Here is a 15,959-nt window from a genome sequence, read left to right as displayed (position 1 = left end):
TCAATTTTGACAGTTTACATCAACACCTTCGTCATCATTTTGATTCACGCGCGGAGCACGAAAGAAAGAGGTCAACTCTGTCGCCGAGTGTCTTAATATTCCCAAACGTACAAGCCCTCAAATTCGAGCAAAGGTTGTGTCTGTTCAACTTTAATAAGTCGAAAAAACGAGCCGTTTGCAATGCTTCCAACTGGTTTTGGTAAAAGCATAAATTTTCAGTTACTGCCGCGCGTTGTGAAAGCGCTTCAATGTTGTGATACGACATCTCTCCACACCGCTTACAATATAGCATCACTGGGTGCGATATATAGTTCGCATTTGATACAACTATTATCTCCCCTGCACGCCACAATTGTTAGCATTCAACGGCGCTCTCTGAAAACTCTGACGAACGAGAAAAATACAATATTTTGTTATTCTTTCTTATGCAAATACTTGGCAGCGTATTCGAATTCACCAGCTCGGGTCAATTAAATTTCTGCCTTCATCGCCTTCGAAAAAATGAGAGCAAAAAGAGAAAACCAAAAAAAATTGCCGAAAACAGGCTTGTATTTCCGTTGTATGTCTTAAAGCTTTAAAAGATCAAGCGATTTTCAGGAAGCGCAGGTGATGGCTACGTGTCTGTATACTGCAAATGCAATTGAAGCCATCCACATGAAATATCAATCTTTCACATTCATTATCGGTTGTCCTGATGCATCAGAGCTGAAGTTTATTGATGAGGCCATCTTATCATCTAGGCCAGAAACTTCAATGGTCGGGTTTCTGTTTTCCTTGGAAAAGTCAACAGAGCGTCGGGAACTCGCAGCTTTCGAACTGGTCGTGTCTTTTGGTCGAATTTGCTAAATCTCCCGTGGGTGATTTCCTTGAGACTCGTTTCCCGGTTGCTTTGACAATGCCTTCGTTCGCTTGTAAAGTTATTTTCCCAAAAATTGCCTTAAATTCTGGCTAACGTACTCGCACAAGCGAGAATTAACGCATCACCTTTGAACAACAATAAAAGAATCGCGCTTGAACTCGCGTGGGACCACACAATGCCGCCCTTTTTCAACACTTTGACATTGACATTTTGACATGCGAAAGGGTTTTTGCAAAGTGGGCGGAATGAAGAATTTAAAGAGATGCTTACAGGCTCTCCCGCCTCGCCTCGACCCAAGCCCCCACTCGCTTTTCACACGCAGTTCTTTTCGTTTTCTCGACTATCTGAGAGCCTGGAACAGGCTATCTTGGTAGGAGTCCATGAGTATTCATGGCTCCTGCTGCTGACCAAAAGAACCGCGGGCTCTGGGCACGAGAATGAGCTGTTGTTCCAAAACAACGCATTTTTCAGAACGGACCTTCATTTCCGCTGCTAGCCGAAAGAATCTCATTCTCTAGGGACGAAAAATGATTCACCTGTTCAAAAGTCGTGATTGAGATTAAACAAAGCTTGCCAATAAGGAATCAGCAGAACTTGTGGACCTCTCTCCCGTCTCCCACTATAACAAGGTCGTTCTACTCTTACTGATGTTCTCTCCTTATCAAGTAATTAGAGCGGAAAAACATTATCAAAGACGCTTATCAAAGACTCGAAAATACCTAAAGTCGCTAGTCGGAAGTTAATAGTATGGAGCAAACATTTTGATGTCTTTGACACAACGCGTCGACTTGTTTTTTTATGCCACAGAGTGAATCACTCTTTGATGGATTCTCTTTCAGCAAACGCCAAGGGTCTTTTATCCGGCGACCACTCCAACTTTCGGAGTGAAATTTCTCCTAAAAATGTAATGAGTCATACATTTATTCATTAATTCATATTTTACAGAAATGTAATCAAGGGAAAAGCAAGCCATATAGAGGCAGTCAGCATAAGATACGGGTTTTTTTTTGTGAACTTGTAGTAGTATTTATATCAAAAAAGCATTCGTGAATATGATTCGGTTCAATGGTGTGGAATCAAAGAAAGGCAAACGTATGTGAGACAAACAAGCTTGGAGAAAGTCTTAAGTACTCAACACATATTTAAATCACAAGCTTTTCACTCAACAGAAAGCAACCACAAAGTGAGTTCATTCGGGCAACCTCGGAACCGATATCCCCTGCGCTGAGGGTCCTGGGTATGGAAACGTACCTTTCTCGTGTCCTTTTTCACTATCTTCCATTTTTCTGTTCACGCATCGTCCCTGAAACCATCCCCGAGCCACATCAATAGTGAGGATCACGAGGGTCAGTCCACAGAAGCCAAACACGATTCCAGCAAAAACTGGCCAATTTTGTGAGCTGAGTTCGTGGCTTTTGGATCCTGCTCCCTTAAGCTTCTGCATTGGAGGTAAAATGTAAGACCTTGCTTAACAAAAGCTGCAGGAACTTTCCACGGAAATATCAGAATTAGGCTTAATCAAGAGAATACGAGGCAAGAGAGCGAATCCCCTCGCCCCGAGAGAACTATTTCAAGTTTGTTTTTTGCTGCCAAGGTTATATGTCCATAACCGCGCTGTTCACTTTGTTACTAACCGAGAGATAAAGTGTCGTCCTTGAAGTATGACACTTTGTTATATGGAAAGCGGTTCTAGGGCTAAAAGGAGCACTCTGATTGAAAACAACAAGTAAATTAAAACAAAGTGACACACTATGGGCGCTTTCCTTTTGTCAGAAATGGCCGGTCAGACCCAATAGTTTGCAGAGAAAATGCAACAAGTTGAAGGAACACTTGCATGATTATCCCTCCCATTCTTCTGGAGGAGCATATATCATCCCCGACGTGTGTTATTTTGAATTAGTTGTAGTTCTGTCAAATGAAAAGCGCCCTATAACACCAAACCGATGTGGCCAACACGTCACGCATGCCCACAACCATTTCACCGCATTCAATGGAAGCCATGGACACCTGTTTCGGCCTTATTAGGTCTCACCAGGATGACATAACCAACTTACCAGACTTGGGGTTTTAGGCACCCAATTAAGTGGCAGCCCCACATAACGAATGCGGTAAGAGAATCACCCCCGCCTGGTAAGTTGGCTATTCTCAATTCTCAAACGCATAAAACACATCTTCTTGCACCCAAAATTTTGCATAATCGGTGTTTTCGATTTCTCTTGAGACTTCAAGATGTCCCAAGAGAAATCGAAAACAATGCCTCTGCCAAATTTGAGGGGTAAAACAGGTGCATTATGGGATTTTTGAAAGTTGAGAATGCCACGCTGATGTAGTCTAACAAGGCCGAAACAGCTTTCCATGGCTGCCAATGAGCCGGGTGAAATGGTTGTGCGCATGCGTGATGTATTGTCACCTTGATTTTTTTTTTTTTTGTGCTTGATAGGCTGGTTTTTGGTTGGGATTTTACAGTACAGACCATTACCATGAAAAGGGTCCGTTTCCGTACTTTGTACGCTGCTTTGTATTTGCTACCCATATATTTAATCACTAAAGCAAAAAAAAAATATATATATATCTAGGCATATGCATCTCAGAATAAAATTTGGAAAGGAATCGAGTGCGAAGTACTTTTGTTCAGTGCTGTCTTAATTTGGTTTAAGCCCTGGGGCCCGTTTCTCGAAAAGTCCCGATATCTTTTCGGGCCCGAAAAGCCATTTACGAAATTGCCCTCCTTTTGTTGTCGTAGGGTGATCTTTTAACATGTTTTCAAGACAACAAAACTCAAGATGATATTGAAGTTTATTGACTTAAAATCACTCTGTTCTTGAGATACAGAGGATATAAGGCCCGAAAGTTTCGAGGCTTTCGAGAAACCGGCCCTGAACGAAGAGGTTTTCGGAACATCGAAAGAACTTCGCGTTTGCTTTTCTTTATGCCCAACAGATGAAGACATTCGATCCACTCGCACAGCTAAACTGAGAAACCCGTCTTTAAGATCGCCCTATGTAAAGGAATCCGTATTAAATTCGGCTTAATGTGAGGCTATGGAATCCAAAATCTACAGCATTTGATGGTATCCAGAATCCATATCGGTGAAACCCGTGAGTCTGGAATCCGGAATCAACGACTAATTACCCGGGATCCTCTATTCAGGATCTGGAATCCACGGGCTGGGAGCTGGAATCCGAGGGCCAACTGGATTCCTTTACATTGGGCGTTTTAAGAATGTTTTTCTTGGCCTCGCAGACCTCTTTCCAAGTTGAGATGCTGACTTCTTATTAGGCCCTTGAACCCCCTTTATTCCTGCGCTTCCTAATCTTGGGGCAGTCGGTCGGAGGAAAAAAAAACCCAAAAAGAAAATCAGAAGCAATTCGAAAAACACCAGTTACAAGATGAAGAAAGAGTCTTGTGACTGGGGTCAGAAACGAGTAGAGAGATGGTGTTGACATATTTTACTTAATTCCACGGCGATGCAAATTTCCGTTTCGTAAACGGTGGATGCCACTTCAAAGCCATTTAGAATTTTTTTTTTCTGTTTCGAGTCTTTTTTTTAATAAAGAAAACTTGAAATGACCAGGTTAGGTACCGACCCCGGGCTATTAGATTTAAAGCGTATGTCACTCGCCACTACGCTATCGAGTTGCACATCCAAAACATTAAATAGTTGATTGAAAAAAAAAAACTAACATTATCCCCAACTTAAGGCAAACCCTTAACACCATAATCATTTCTAAGGCTTAATTTCTCAATCTGGGTCAATTTTAGCTAATTCAGTTGAACATTCAACCTCCTCGGGTCTATTTTATTCAGAAAGGGTTGGCTACTAAGCATGGCATCGACCACTAACCTTGAAATCGGTCTTTTACGAAAGGGAAATTAGTCATGGCGATAGAAAAAGCCTCTCCTTTCGAGGAGTGTCATGTTTACTCTTGGGTTGAAGTTGAAGTTGAAGTTTCACATTAAACGTTAAAGAAATGTTTTTCATGGATGGTCGAATGAACGAAATGATATATGAAACCACTTAGCGCTCATAGTTAAATTTGAAAGATAAGAAAAACTAGATGAGATCGGCACTGAGGACACTGAAGTCAACTGAGGCATCTGAGGAGAATTGAAGTCCCGTATCTCGCTCTGTTTCCCTTGCCAATCTCGCATCCCAACCCTATAAAAACACGATATCCCGCTCTCACTCGCTGAAATTCCCGCTTCCCGTCCCTGTTTTCAGCTGAAATCACAAATATCACCGCGAAATCCCGCATACCGCCAAATCTATTGATGAACCTCCGTTTTTCAAAATTAAACTATTACTATCTGCCTCTCAGCCTTTGCGCAATAATGTGGATATCTTTTTATTTGTTGTATTCTATTTTTCTGTTGGATCTACTTAGGCATTAAAAAAAAACTAAGCGAACATGAAGGTACGTTTTGCCGTTCGCATTTCCCGTAAAAGTGATTTTATAAAATTCATCAGCATTTTGTTATGGTACTCGAAGATTCTGCGGACTAGATGTCTGACCTGAAGTTTAATAGGCCTTATCACGGTTTTCGACGCCTTCTTTCAACATTGAAATTTTCACAATTTCTGAATCGCAACGTTAAAATACTAGGTAGAAGATTGTATTCACCAAGTTTGAAGGATGTAGCTTGGCTAGAAGACGCTCAGTTAATTTTTTGAATTTTCCACACATTTGTCTGTAAATTTGGCTGGGTAGACACAAACGTCTAGACGCGGTTCGCGGGAAAAAATTTTAAAAACAAATGTATGGAAAATTTAAAAATATTAGCTCAGCGACTTATAGAAAAGCTACATCCTTCAAACTTGGTGAATACAATCTTCTACCTAGTATTTTAACGTTTTGATGCACAAATTGTGTAAAATTCAATTTTGGAAGAAGTTATTTGCTATCGGATTCCCATACAAACACTGTAATTTCTGACCGCTTTGTATGGCAAGCCGTTACTGGCAAGAGCCCTTCAACTTTCTGGAAACCAGGTTGAAATCCATGTTGACATGATCGAGTTATAGAAATTGTAGGTTAAGTTACGTCTGGGGATCATAGTCGAGTTTCGTGGAAAAAGCTCCAGTTCTTCCTACTGATTGTTGAGTTTCTGCGATCGTGTGTCGAGTTCCTGCGATCCAGTCTTGAGTTTCTGCGATCGATTGTCCAACTCTCGCTAGCGAGAATTCTAAAACTTGCTAGCGAGAATTTGAAAACTGGCTAGCCAGAATTAGAAAACTCGCTAGCGAGAATTTAAAAACGCGCTAGCAAGAATTAGAAAACTCGTTAGCCAGAATTAGAAAACTCGTTAGCGAGAATTTGAAAACTCGCTAGCCAGAATTTGAAAACTGGCTAGCGAGAGTTGGACAGTCGATCGCAGAAACTCAAGACTGGATCGCGGGAACTCGTCACTAAATCGCAGAAACTCGACACTAAATAGCGAGAACTCGACACAAGATCGCAGAAACTCAACAATCAGTAGGAAGAACTGGAGCTTTTTCCACGAAACTCGACCATCCGCTGACGTAACTTAACTTAACCTACAATATTGTCAACATGGATTTCAACCTGGTTTCCAGAAAGTTGAAGGACTTTTGGCAGTAACGGCTTGCCATAGCTTTGCCTACCCGTCAATATGGCGTCGAAAAGGCCTATTATGCGATACTTGTTTCAACAGATTTCACTTTGTGAGATCAGCTTGAAAAACGGCTTTTTACCTGGAAGTCTGCCTTACAGTAACCCTGAAATTGGAATAGGCCATTTCCGAGTTCATGTCTGCTCCCTCTTCAAAGTGAGTCTAAGTGCGAAGTTTTCCTTATGAAAATTAGTTTTCATTCATATGTGAAGTATAACTAATTACCATCACAAAGACTTCGCACTTAGACTCGCTTTGAAGAGGAGGCAGACATGAACTCGGAAATGGCCTTTTTCCTTGCTCGTTGGGCATGTTAGTAGAAGTGGGCAGAATGCACTAGCCCCATCGCAAAATCCATTAGCCCCGATACGCTGAGTCCGTAAAAGACATATTTGAATACAAATTTCTTTGACGCCCAGCGTCTATTTTATGCGAAAAATAGCCGGTGAATCTACAATATGGCGAACAACAACACGTTGAGTTTGGCAAACCATGTGCTTTGTCAAGTGACTACGGTAGCCGCAATTTGCAGAATCGAACAGTTTCCGATATATAAATATACGTAGAAAATCTGTGATTTTTAAAGGAAAGCAATATATATGCTGTACAACATAATGAGAAGTTTACCTTAGTTTGTAATTGATACATGCAGCATCCAGTCCCTGAATGAAGCAAGATTATTCTTAATATTCGGCGATTATTTCATCGTCACTTCTTACTTTTTCGTCGCTTTTTAAGAATTCCACGTTCATTCTTCGGACGCTATCTCTCACATGCTATTAGCTTTCCATTTTCTTTTTTCGAACTCCAAAAAGGTTATTTTTCATTGACTAAAAATCGACTCCATTACATGAAAATCTCCAGAGGAACACCTTCTCTAAACTACCCCCTGAAACTTTCCAAAGATAGGCCCATAACGACTCTGGGACAAAAGTTGAGTACAGGAAAAATTTTTGGTTTGGCGTTAGCCTGTTTCAGGCTCCCAGATAGTCGGGTGAGAGAAAAAAAATTCTTGCGAAAAATGAATAGGGGCTTGGGTCGACTCGCTTTCACACGTAGTTGTTTTCGTTTTGCCGACTATCTGGGAGCCTGGAACAGGCTAGAATGGAGTGATGGAGTGAGTGAGTGCAATTGGACTGCTTCAGATACCTCATGGCATGACTTTGAGTTAGCAGATTGCAAATGTATTAATTTTGAAATTTTTATTTCCTCACCTTAGCTCTGTGAATGTGTCCCTTGACGAAATCATAGTTGTCATTAGCGATGAATGAGGCGGCAAATGACATGCAATCCCAGACTTGTCCAAAATCAAGCTTAACATACAGGGACTTGAATGCGATTCCATATCCATGCTTCTCTTCATAAAAATGAATGATAGAAAGCGACGGATTTTCGTACTGTAGTTCGAAGTATTCTGTTGCCGTAAACAACTCCTCCAAAATTGCGTCTACTGATTTGTTGACCAAGGCATTGTGTACTTCATCAAGGTCTTCGAAGACTAATGGCAGTTGGAAAAGATTCAAAAGAAATCTTAAATGATAAGAAAAATGGCAACCTGACTAATAAACACTGAAAGGATATCGGACTAACAGAAGAATGAAGTATGAAGGAATACAAAATAAAATAAGGTTCAAATGGATGACTGAAAAAACGAAATAACTCAAGGCTTAATGGATAAAAACCTTTCACGTTGGCGCCCAGGTTTACTGCTTTCTGAAGAGCAATGCTATCTTTTACCACTCCGACCTGCGAATCAAATAAAAGCATTTAGCAGACTGCACGCACTCCCTTGTCTGTCAGTTGAGTTGCGCGCCTTTTTATTGCAGTGTATTTTTGGGTTGACTTTTGACAAAAATGCAGTTGCCAAAAATTTGTCTGCATATATCTCGCTGCAAGTTTAGTTTCGCACGGCCATTTTCCCCCGAGAGCTTATGTTTCTTTTTCTTGTTTATTTGTTTACTTTCCGTTTGTAATTTTTTGTTTGCTTTTCGTCGGGCTGGAGGGACTGGACGTAAAAAGGTCTGCTAGTGGAATAAAAGTAAGGAAGATTACGCGCAAGACATATTTCTGATGTTACTAAACAATGCTCTCGTTCATATTTGTACCTTCCTCTCAGAAAGAACTCCATAGTAATCCACTGTTACGTTTGTGAAAGCGCTGGACAGCGTGGCGGTCAGCATTGAACAAAGAGTGATCCCAATCATTATCCATATTACAGAGAACAACCGCGCCATCAGTGACTTCGGAGTCTTGTCGCGATATCTGTAAGAGCAACCTGAATTATTTTTGCAGTGAAAAAGACCTTCTCACAAGATTTCTCCCCCTCTACCCCTCCCCACTGCCTCTAGAATTCGGCTGATAACGTATTGGCCTCAACTAAAGAGAGATTCCACCTCAAAACAATCAGGTCTGGAGGGCTGCAATCAGTGACACATTGTTGGTACACTGATGGAATTAATCGAGCATCCCTCCCTCTCCCACCTTTCATTGTTGTTTAGAAAACAAAACGTACTGAACAGTTATTTTGGGTGAATTGCGCTATCCAACATTGCACGGGGCAAACGGGTGGATGTTCAACGACTTATGACTGTGATTGTGGAAGACTATAATTTTGCCTGGAAAATTAGAATCTGGTTTTTCGAAACTTATTTTGAATTGAAAATGAATACCATTAATTACCTTCCTCTCAGTAAGTCAACGAAAACATCTAGAGATACTCCTTTAATACAACAGCAAGACGTCAAAGTTTACAGTGATTTCTGGGAAAAAAAGACGGTCAGCCTCGAGCAAGATCAGTGTTTTCCGCATGGCCCAGCCACTCAGTGCGATTAGCTTTTACTATTTCTGAGTGGCTGTGCTCTCTTTTCTTCGCAAATATTTCCTTTGATTACTTTACACTTTCTGTTGTATCAATAGCACAATAAAGATTGTTGTTGCTGTTGTTGTCTTACCCAACGGTTGACATGGTAACGATGGCCCACCAGAAACCGTCGAAAATTCCAAAATAAAATGGACTGCCAAACTCCTTGGAGTTTTTCTTGGTTTCCTGCGAAAACAATTTTAAAAGGAATATTAAGTAACTGTGTTAGCTTTGAGTTACTGCCCTTGCCTCGAGAAAATGCTTTCAATGAAACAATTTTAACTATTTAATTAATAACGATTGGGCGACTTGTAAATAGGAGTTTTCCTCTCTTTAAGAGACACCTGGTGATCATCATCCAAAACCCTTGTACACAGGTTGAATTATACAGTGGAACCCCTCTAAACCGGACACTCTTGGGACCGTAAGAAATGTCCGGTTTAGAGGGTGTGGGATGTCCGATGTACTGAGGTTAAAACCCATAAGGTAACTTTATGCCGCATATTGTATTGTCTGACGGTAAATACCAGTGCATGGTACATACTAGAGCACATCAGTAAAGGAACAGACAACATGGATCACAAGAAGGCTTTTCAACGTCGTTACAAAAACATTCAGTGTTACACACTGTTATTAAACTCAAGATTTCACCCCATTTCTCATGCAATACCATTCTTCTCGTCACAAGAGCCTCGGATCGACCCAAGGCTCTGGAAGACTCTATGTAGGAGAACATGCGCCTTAGGGTTCTTATAGCCAAAAGATGGCTATTTGAACCTTACGGCGCCTGCTCGCTCTTCGAGCTAACATGAATGCACCAATTAGAGACGCGTTTGATTGTTCTTCACGAAAACCAATGAGGGGACACTTTGTTTCAGGGTTCCCCAGTGCCCTTCTCTCCCTGAGTCAAGAGAAGAGTTCTGGGGTCGAGATTGATTGAATACGAGAGTTGGAGATCATCGCAGTTCGTTGAGCAACTTCAACAGTCGCGAAGAAAAACTGAAATCTCCCCGGCCACGCTTGAACGGGATTTGAACAGACAGCTCTATCAACTAAGCGACCAAGCTAACTGGCCGGAGGCTGGTCACTTATGAGTGCGAGTTATATCCCGTAAGAGCCGGTGAACCAATGAATGCCAAAGAATCATGCGATGAATTTCAGCTGTCATACATCTTATTCCAAAATGGCCGCCATTTTGTATTCATTTGTTTGATTGGAAATTGGCCCTTTTGGTCTCGTTTAAGGTTAAATATTCTTTTGCATTTACTTTTGAAAGCGAGGCCAAACGGGCTAATTTGCAAGGAAATGGCGGCCATTTTGAAATAAGGTGTATGTATTTAAATTTCCGCAGTTCAGACATATGATCATTTCACATATATTCCATGTCATTCATAAGCTTGAATAACATCATAAATGTTTTGGCCAAAAAATAGAAATTAATGAATCTTCATGCACGGTATACAATTGCCCTATTTCTAAAAGTTATTTGAACTTGAAAGTAGCCACGTCATAATGACACTGAATTGCCGCGCCGTTTTTAATCGAGCTGATCTGTATTCATTCTTTGCCTATGAGGACTTAGTAGTCAAGTAAATATAATCTGAAATAAACGTATATATTTTAAGTGCGGGTTATAGATGAAAGGATCACTTCTCCCTCAGAGTTTCATATATAACCCGCATTTCCAATATTTAATAATTATTCCATGAGCGAGTGTTGGATATGAGATGGTACATAGCCAACGAGACGCCTGGTGCCGAGTTGGCTATAACCAGCCTCATATGCAACAAGGGCGAATGGAATAATTGTGTTACAGCCGACCGCAATCAGTTTCCATATTATATCATACGTTTATCACATAGAATTCCAATTCCAATTCCAATTCTTGCATGAAATAACAAAACAGGTGTCTTGTGATGTTTAAAAGGAATAAGTTAATGTTTTTTTTTTTTTTATGGCAAAGGCATACGTCATGAAAAGGCACTGACTACAAATATTCCTCGGGTGCGTGATCTTGAAGAGATCATAGGGAGTTTAAGCACGCGACGTTTTTGAACTTTTGCATAACCATTGTTTGCAATTTCTCCTGGGACATAAAAATGTCCTAAGAGAAAAAACAAAAACGTCGCATGCTTGAACTCCGCAAATTGTTTAACGTCGCTCTTAAAGAAAGAGAGAAAGAAAGAAAGAAAGAAAGAAAGAAAGAAAGAAAGAAAGAAAGGAAGGAAGGAAGGAAGGAAGGAAGGAAGGAAGGAAGGAAGGAAGGAAGGAAGGAAGGAAGGAAGGAAGAAAGAAAGAAAGAAAGAAAGAAAGAAAGGAGGAAAGAAAGAAAGAAAGAAAGAAAGCCCCACTTTAGGAGTCTGTACACTGTTTCGATGGTGATTGAAGCCAAGGTTAGGATTGCAATTGGTTGGTTTATATTACAACTTTGAATGTGATTGGCTTATTAAGCTGTCCGATAACAACTTGGCAAGTGAATTAGTGGAAAATAGGAGTTTTTTTAAACCAATCACAATCGAGGAAATTGTAATTTTTGATTAAGTGAAAATTGCGAGAACATAATTAAAATTCGCATATCGATCAGAAAATAATCTGATGAGTACATCATATAGAAACTTTGGATAGAAACCGCCGTACCAAGATAGTCAAGATATGCAGGATTTGTAAAAAAGCAATTCTTAAAGTGACTCTCTGTACATACTCAAAAGTCTTTTTCCTCAGTAAACTATTTTCTGTCATTTATTTATTTATTTTTTACTGTTAAAGCGAGATTCTTGTTTAAATCAAGCGGTGTCTGTTAATATTGAACTGAGTTTTTTAAATTCTTAGTCGACTTGAGATCATACCTGCAACGGTTAGCATATTGAATAGCAAATTAACACGACAACTAAGGCCTTAAGCTAAGATTTTCAGAGCTCCTTTGCTTCAGTCGATCTATAATAAATTCAGCCATTTGTTCTCCTCGGATCTGAGTATCCACCATGCCTATATTACTACGATCAATATTTTATAACAGATCATCATCTATTGTTCATCACTGTACATACAAGACACCCACAAAATATTTGTCACCCACAAAACGCATCTTTCACTTATAATTTATTCCCTGGTGTTGCTGTGAATCGGCGAAAGTTTGCAAATTAAAAAAACTGAGAATAGCAGTGTTAGGGCGCTTTCCATTTAACGGAATTGACCGGCCAGACCGAGCATTTCGGAGGACTAATTCTACAACGTTAGACTAACGTTTCAAATTAACAAACCTGGGATCAGATATATACTCCTCTAGAAGGATGTGAGGGATTATCATGCAAGTGTTCCTTCAAATTGTTGCATTTCCTTTGCGAATTGACGGGTCTGGCCCGGCCAGTTCTGACAAAAGGAAAGCTCCCTTAGGCGACATTTGACACCAGCAGGCTGTTTTTTCGTTAAACCGCGAGCCCTGCCTTTAAGAAATTGCGATCACATAGAAAGTTAGAACTTGTTTCATTCCAAGTCAAATGTCTTATTGATGTATTACACAAACGTGATTACTTACCAATGCCCAGACACATATTCCCGCCACAATAGACAGCAAAACTGTTAACACAACGATCTGCCAACAGCTGCCAACAGCGGCGCTCCAGTTTTGAATTCCTCTGCTGATGGAGTCTCGACTTCTTATAAGAACGATCCCGGGAGACTCAAAAAGTTTGAGATAGGGAAGATGCTTTTTGTATTTCTTATCATCGTCGCTTTGTACAGGAAGTATAAGGTGAACTTCATCCCTCATGATGGCTTTGTGCAACTCTGACTTATCATGCACAGGATGGTGTTGATAACTAACAACAGTTTCGTTCTTTTTGAATGCGGCGCAGCACATGTTAAGAGCAAGGTTCAAAATGTAGGGCAAAATGCCATGATGATCACTTGAATTTCGCCTCACGAACGGCGGCATTAATATCCACGATGCGTTGAGACTTTTCGGGAAAGGAGTTTCTACCGAAAACAAGCCAGGCTGCGAAGCTTTAAACTTCTCTTCAGTAATTTTAGTCAAAAAATCGACCGTGGACATTGGACCTTCTTTTGAAATGCTAACCACGACGAAAGTTAACACTACAACCCAAGTTGACAACAACATTCTGCGCCGCTCTAGATCTGTAGATGCGATAGATCTCAAGATGCTTTAGTCAGCTCGTGAAGTTCTCTTTGAATGCTTACGTTATTCTCAATCATTATGTAGTCTCTAATATAAAGTATAAACAAGCAAATAAAATTTGACAGTTGACATAGCTAACCATCAAATCACTCGACATCTTCATTTTCTACATCAACTAATTGAAAATTTGTACTCAATTTTCCCGAGACGTCATCGACTTCATTGAGTTTGATTGGTCGACGTTGACAGGAGGAATGACGCAACTGTGTCATCTAACGCTAACTGCAATGATATTCAATTCGAACTGCGGTTGAAGGCCCATACATATGACACTTGATAAACCTTAAATTCACAGGTGAGGTCGCAGGCAGACCGGCATCCTTTTGAAAGACGTTTTTCCTTCAGTTCTTGGTTCAGTATTCCGAATCTTAATTCAAGTGTCAAGTTCAATGCCGCTTTTAGACCGTGTTTGATTCAACTCTTAATACTTAGCTAAGATAATGATAAACTTCTTTTTTTTTTGCAACCTGGGAGTAAACTTTTATATCAGGAACTGCCTGTCAAGTATGATAAGCAGATTGCTTAATATAAGCAGATTGCTTAATATAAACGGATGGTGAAATTGAATGCATGGAATAGTATCTAATAGCAGGTGCTCTACTTTTCAACACTATCCAGAAAAATATCCCATTTTACCCAAAAAAAATTCTTGAAAGTTGTGTCCTTTGCGTGATCTTTGATTTAACTTTCAAAGCCACAATGACCTCAAACGTAGGTCCTTGTCCGTCAATGGCATTTTCCAAAGTTGATAACAAAAGATAACTGCAAAACATTATGGACTAGTATCGCGATCTTCTTATAGTTTTGCCTATGCGCGAACCGTCAATATCACAGGGTCCAGAGGAGATATGTTTGTCTTTAGAACATCAAAACACGTCGAAAACATCTGAAATAATGGGTTATTTTGATCGCGTTGACGATCGCGTTACAGTTTCGTTACACATTCTGTATACCGCAAACCAAGAGACTGAGGGCTCGCAAGATCGGCTTACAGTATAAAATACGGAAAGGGAGGAAACTTGTACCACGTGACTTCGTTCGATGTGAACCGCAGCACTTGGTGACGGAAGTGAATTGGGACCGGAAACGCAAAAGCAACAGATTATTATTATTATTATTATTATTATTATTATTATTATCATTATTATTATTATTATTATTATTATTATTATTATTATTATTATTATTATTATTATTATTATTATTATTATTATCAATTGCCGACATTCGCCGAGCAATAACTTGGAACTTAACGGTTCAGGCAGTTGCCTTGGTTATCGATCCATGACACGAAGGCTACAGCATGACTACCAGCTCTCGGTTGGAAAACACGTTGTCAGAACACTTTTACAGAATATTGATCCTTACGGTGTTAATCAAAGAAGAAGTAGAAGGCTTGAACGAAGGTGCTATAGAAACCCAGGACCCAACGGGGCGTGGCACATTGACGGATATGGCCGTGAGCTAGCTCCTTATGGATTTCATATAAGTGGTTCCATTGATGGCTATTCCAGAAGGATTATGTTTCTGCAGGTTGCAGCTATCAATCATGATCCTGGGGTCATTGCATATTATTACTTACGCTGTGTAAAGCAGATACAAGGATGTCCAAGACTAGTTCAAACTGACTGTGGGACCGAAAATGTGGTAGTTGCTGCAATACAGGGAGTTTTTTACATTAATGCTTCTCGTCCTTTTGATGGTCCCAACAGCCATCGATACGGCAGTTCACCGTCCAACCAACGCATCGAAGCATAGTGGTCTTGTTACAGAAAACAAAACAGCGGCTGGTGGATTGATTCCCCCTTGTCCGCAAGCCTAGCTTGTGGTTTATAAAGTATTTCAGTTGTCTCAGGGTCCAGTGAATGCCATGATAAACCGAAAGGAAGATTAAGATGGCCGCATATCGATACCCTTTCCTCCAGTAGGTAGCTACACATTCCTCGACGGAATTGAATGTTTCCACACAAGTACAGTCTGGTAATCCTACACTATGAGCTATAATCTGAAGCAGTAATAATATCACAGCAGGGAACTTCATAGTGATGTTCTCTCTTTCTCGTATATTGCTGTTCAACGAGCATGGTCGACAGCTTGTCGGGTAACCAGGCCTCACCTATTCGTCTGGTAGTTGTTTTGTAGTGGCGGAAGTGTTTTAGATTCTGGGATGAGGTCTGGATTCTAGGAAGTGTTTCGGATTCTGGAAAGTGTTTCGGATTCCAGGAAGTGTTTTTGGATTCTGGGAAGTGTTTTGGCATTCTGGGAAGTGTTTTGCCATTCTAGGAAGTGTTTTGGCATTCTGGGAAGTGTTTCGGATTCTAGGAAGTGTTTTTGGATTCTGGGAAGTGTTTTGGATTCTGGGAAGTGTTTTGTCCCTATGGGCCACCGTAGAGAAGAGATCCAAAGTATCGAAC

At 40.4% G+C, this 15,959-nt stretch overlaps 1 protein-coding gene across 1 annotated transcript; it reads right to left on the bottom strand.

Annotated features, from left to right (window-relative positions):
- Window positions 1-1,202: 1,202 nt before the first annotated feature.
- LOC138041507 (uncharacterized) lies at window positions 1,203-13,522 on the bottom strand. The gene is made up of 7 exons (XM_068887253.1): window positions 12,886-13,522; window positions 9,442-9,536; window positions 8,596-8,752; window positions 8,173-8,236; window positions 7,705-7,988; window positions 2,111-2,297; window positions 1,203-1,755 (listed from the first exon to the last, which is right to left on the bottom strand). Exons 1-7 carry the CDS (start codon window positions 13,465-13,467, stop codon window positions 1,673-1,675), a joined length of 1,452 nt encoding a protein of 483 aa, XP_068743354.1. The 5' UTR covers window positions 13,468-13,522; the 3' UTR covers window positions 1,203-1,672.
- Window positions 13,523-15,959: the final 2,437 nt, after the last annotated feature.

The sequence above is a fragment of the Montipora capricornis genome, chromosome 3 (assembly GCF_036669925.1).
Source record: "Montipora capricornis isolate CH-2021 chromosome 3, ASM3666992v2, whole genome shotgun sequence".
Classification (NCBI taxonomy): Eukaryota; Metazoa; Cnidaria; class Anthozoa; order Scleractinia; family Acroporidae; genus Montipora; species Montipora capricornis.
The sequence above is the reverse complement of the archived record's forward strand: the minus strand, read 5'-3'. Positions and strand labels throughout refer to the sequence as shown.

Bases quoted from the DNA above. Each gene is read 5' to 3' on its own strand.
- LOC138041507 (XM_068887253.1), bottom strand. From the start codon at position 13,467: ATGTTGTTGTCAACTTGGGTTGTAGTGTTAACTTTCGTCGTGGTTAGC. The intron at 8,237-8,595 runs GTACAAATATGA...TTTGATTCGCAG, and splicing joins GAGTTCTTTCTGAGAGGAAG to GTCGGAGTGGTAAAAGATAG. The intron at 2,298-7,704 runs GTGAGGAAATAA...CCTCCAATGCAG, and splicing joins GACACATTCACAGAGCTAAG to AAGCTTAAGGGAGCAGGATC.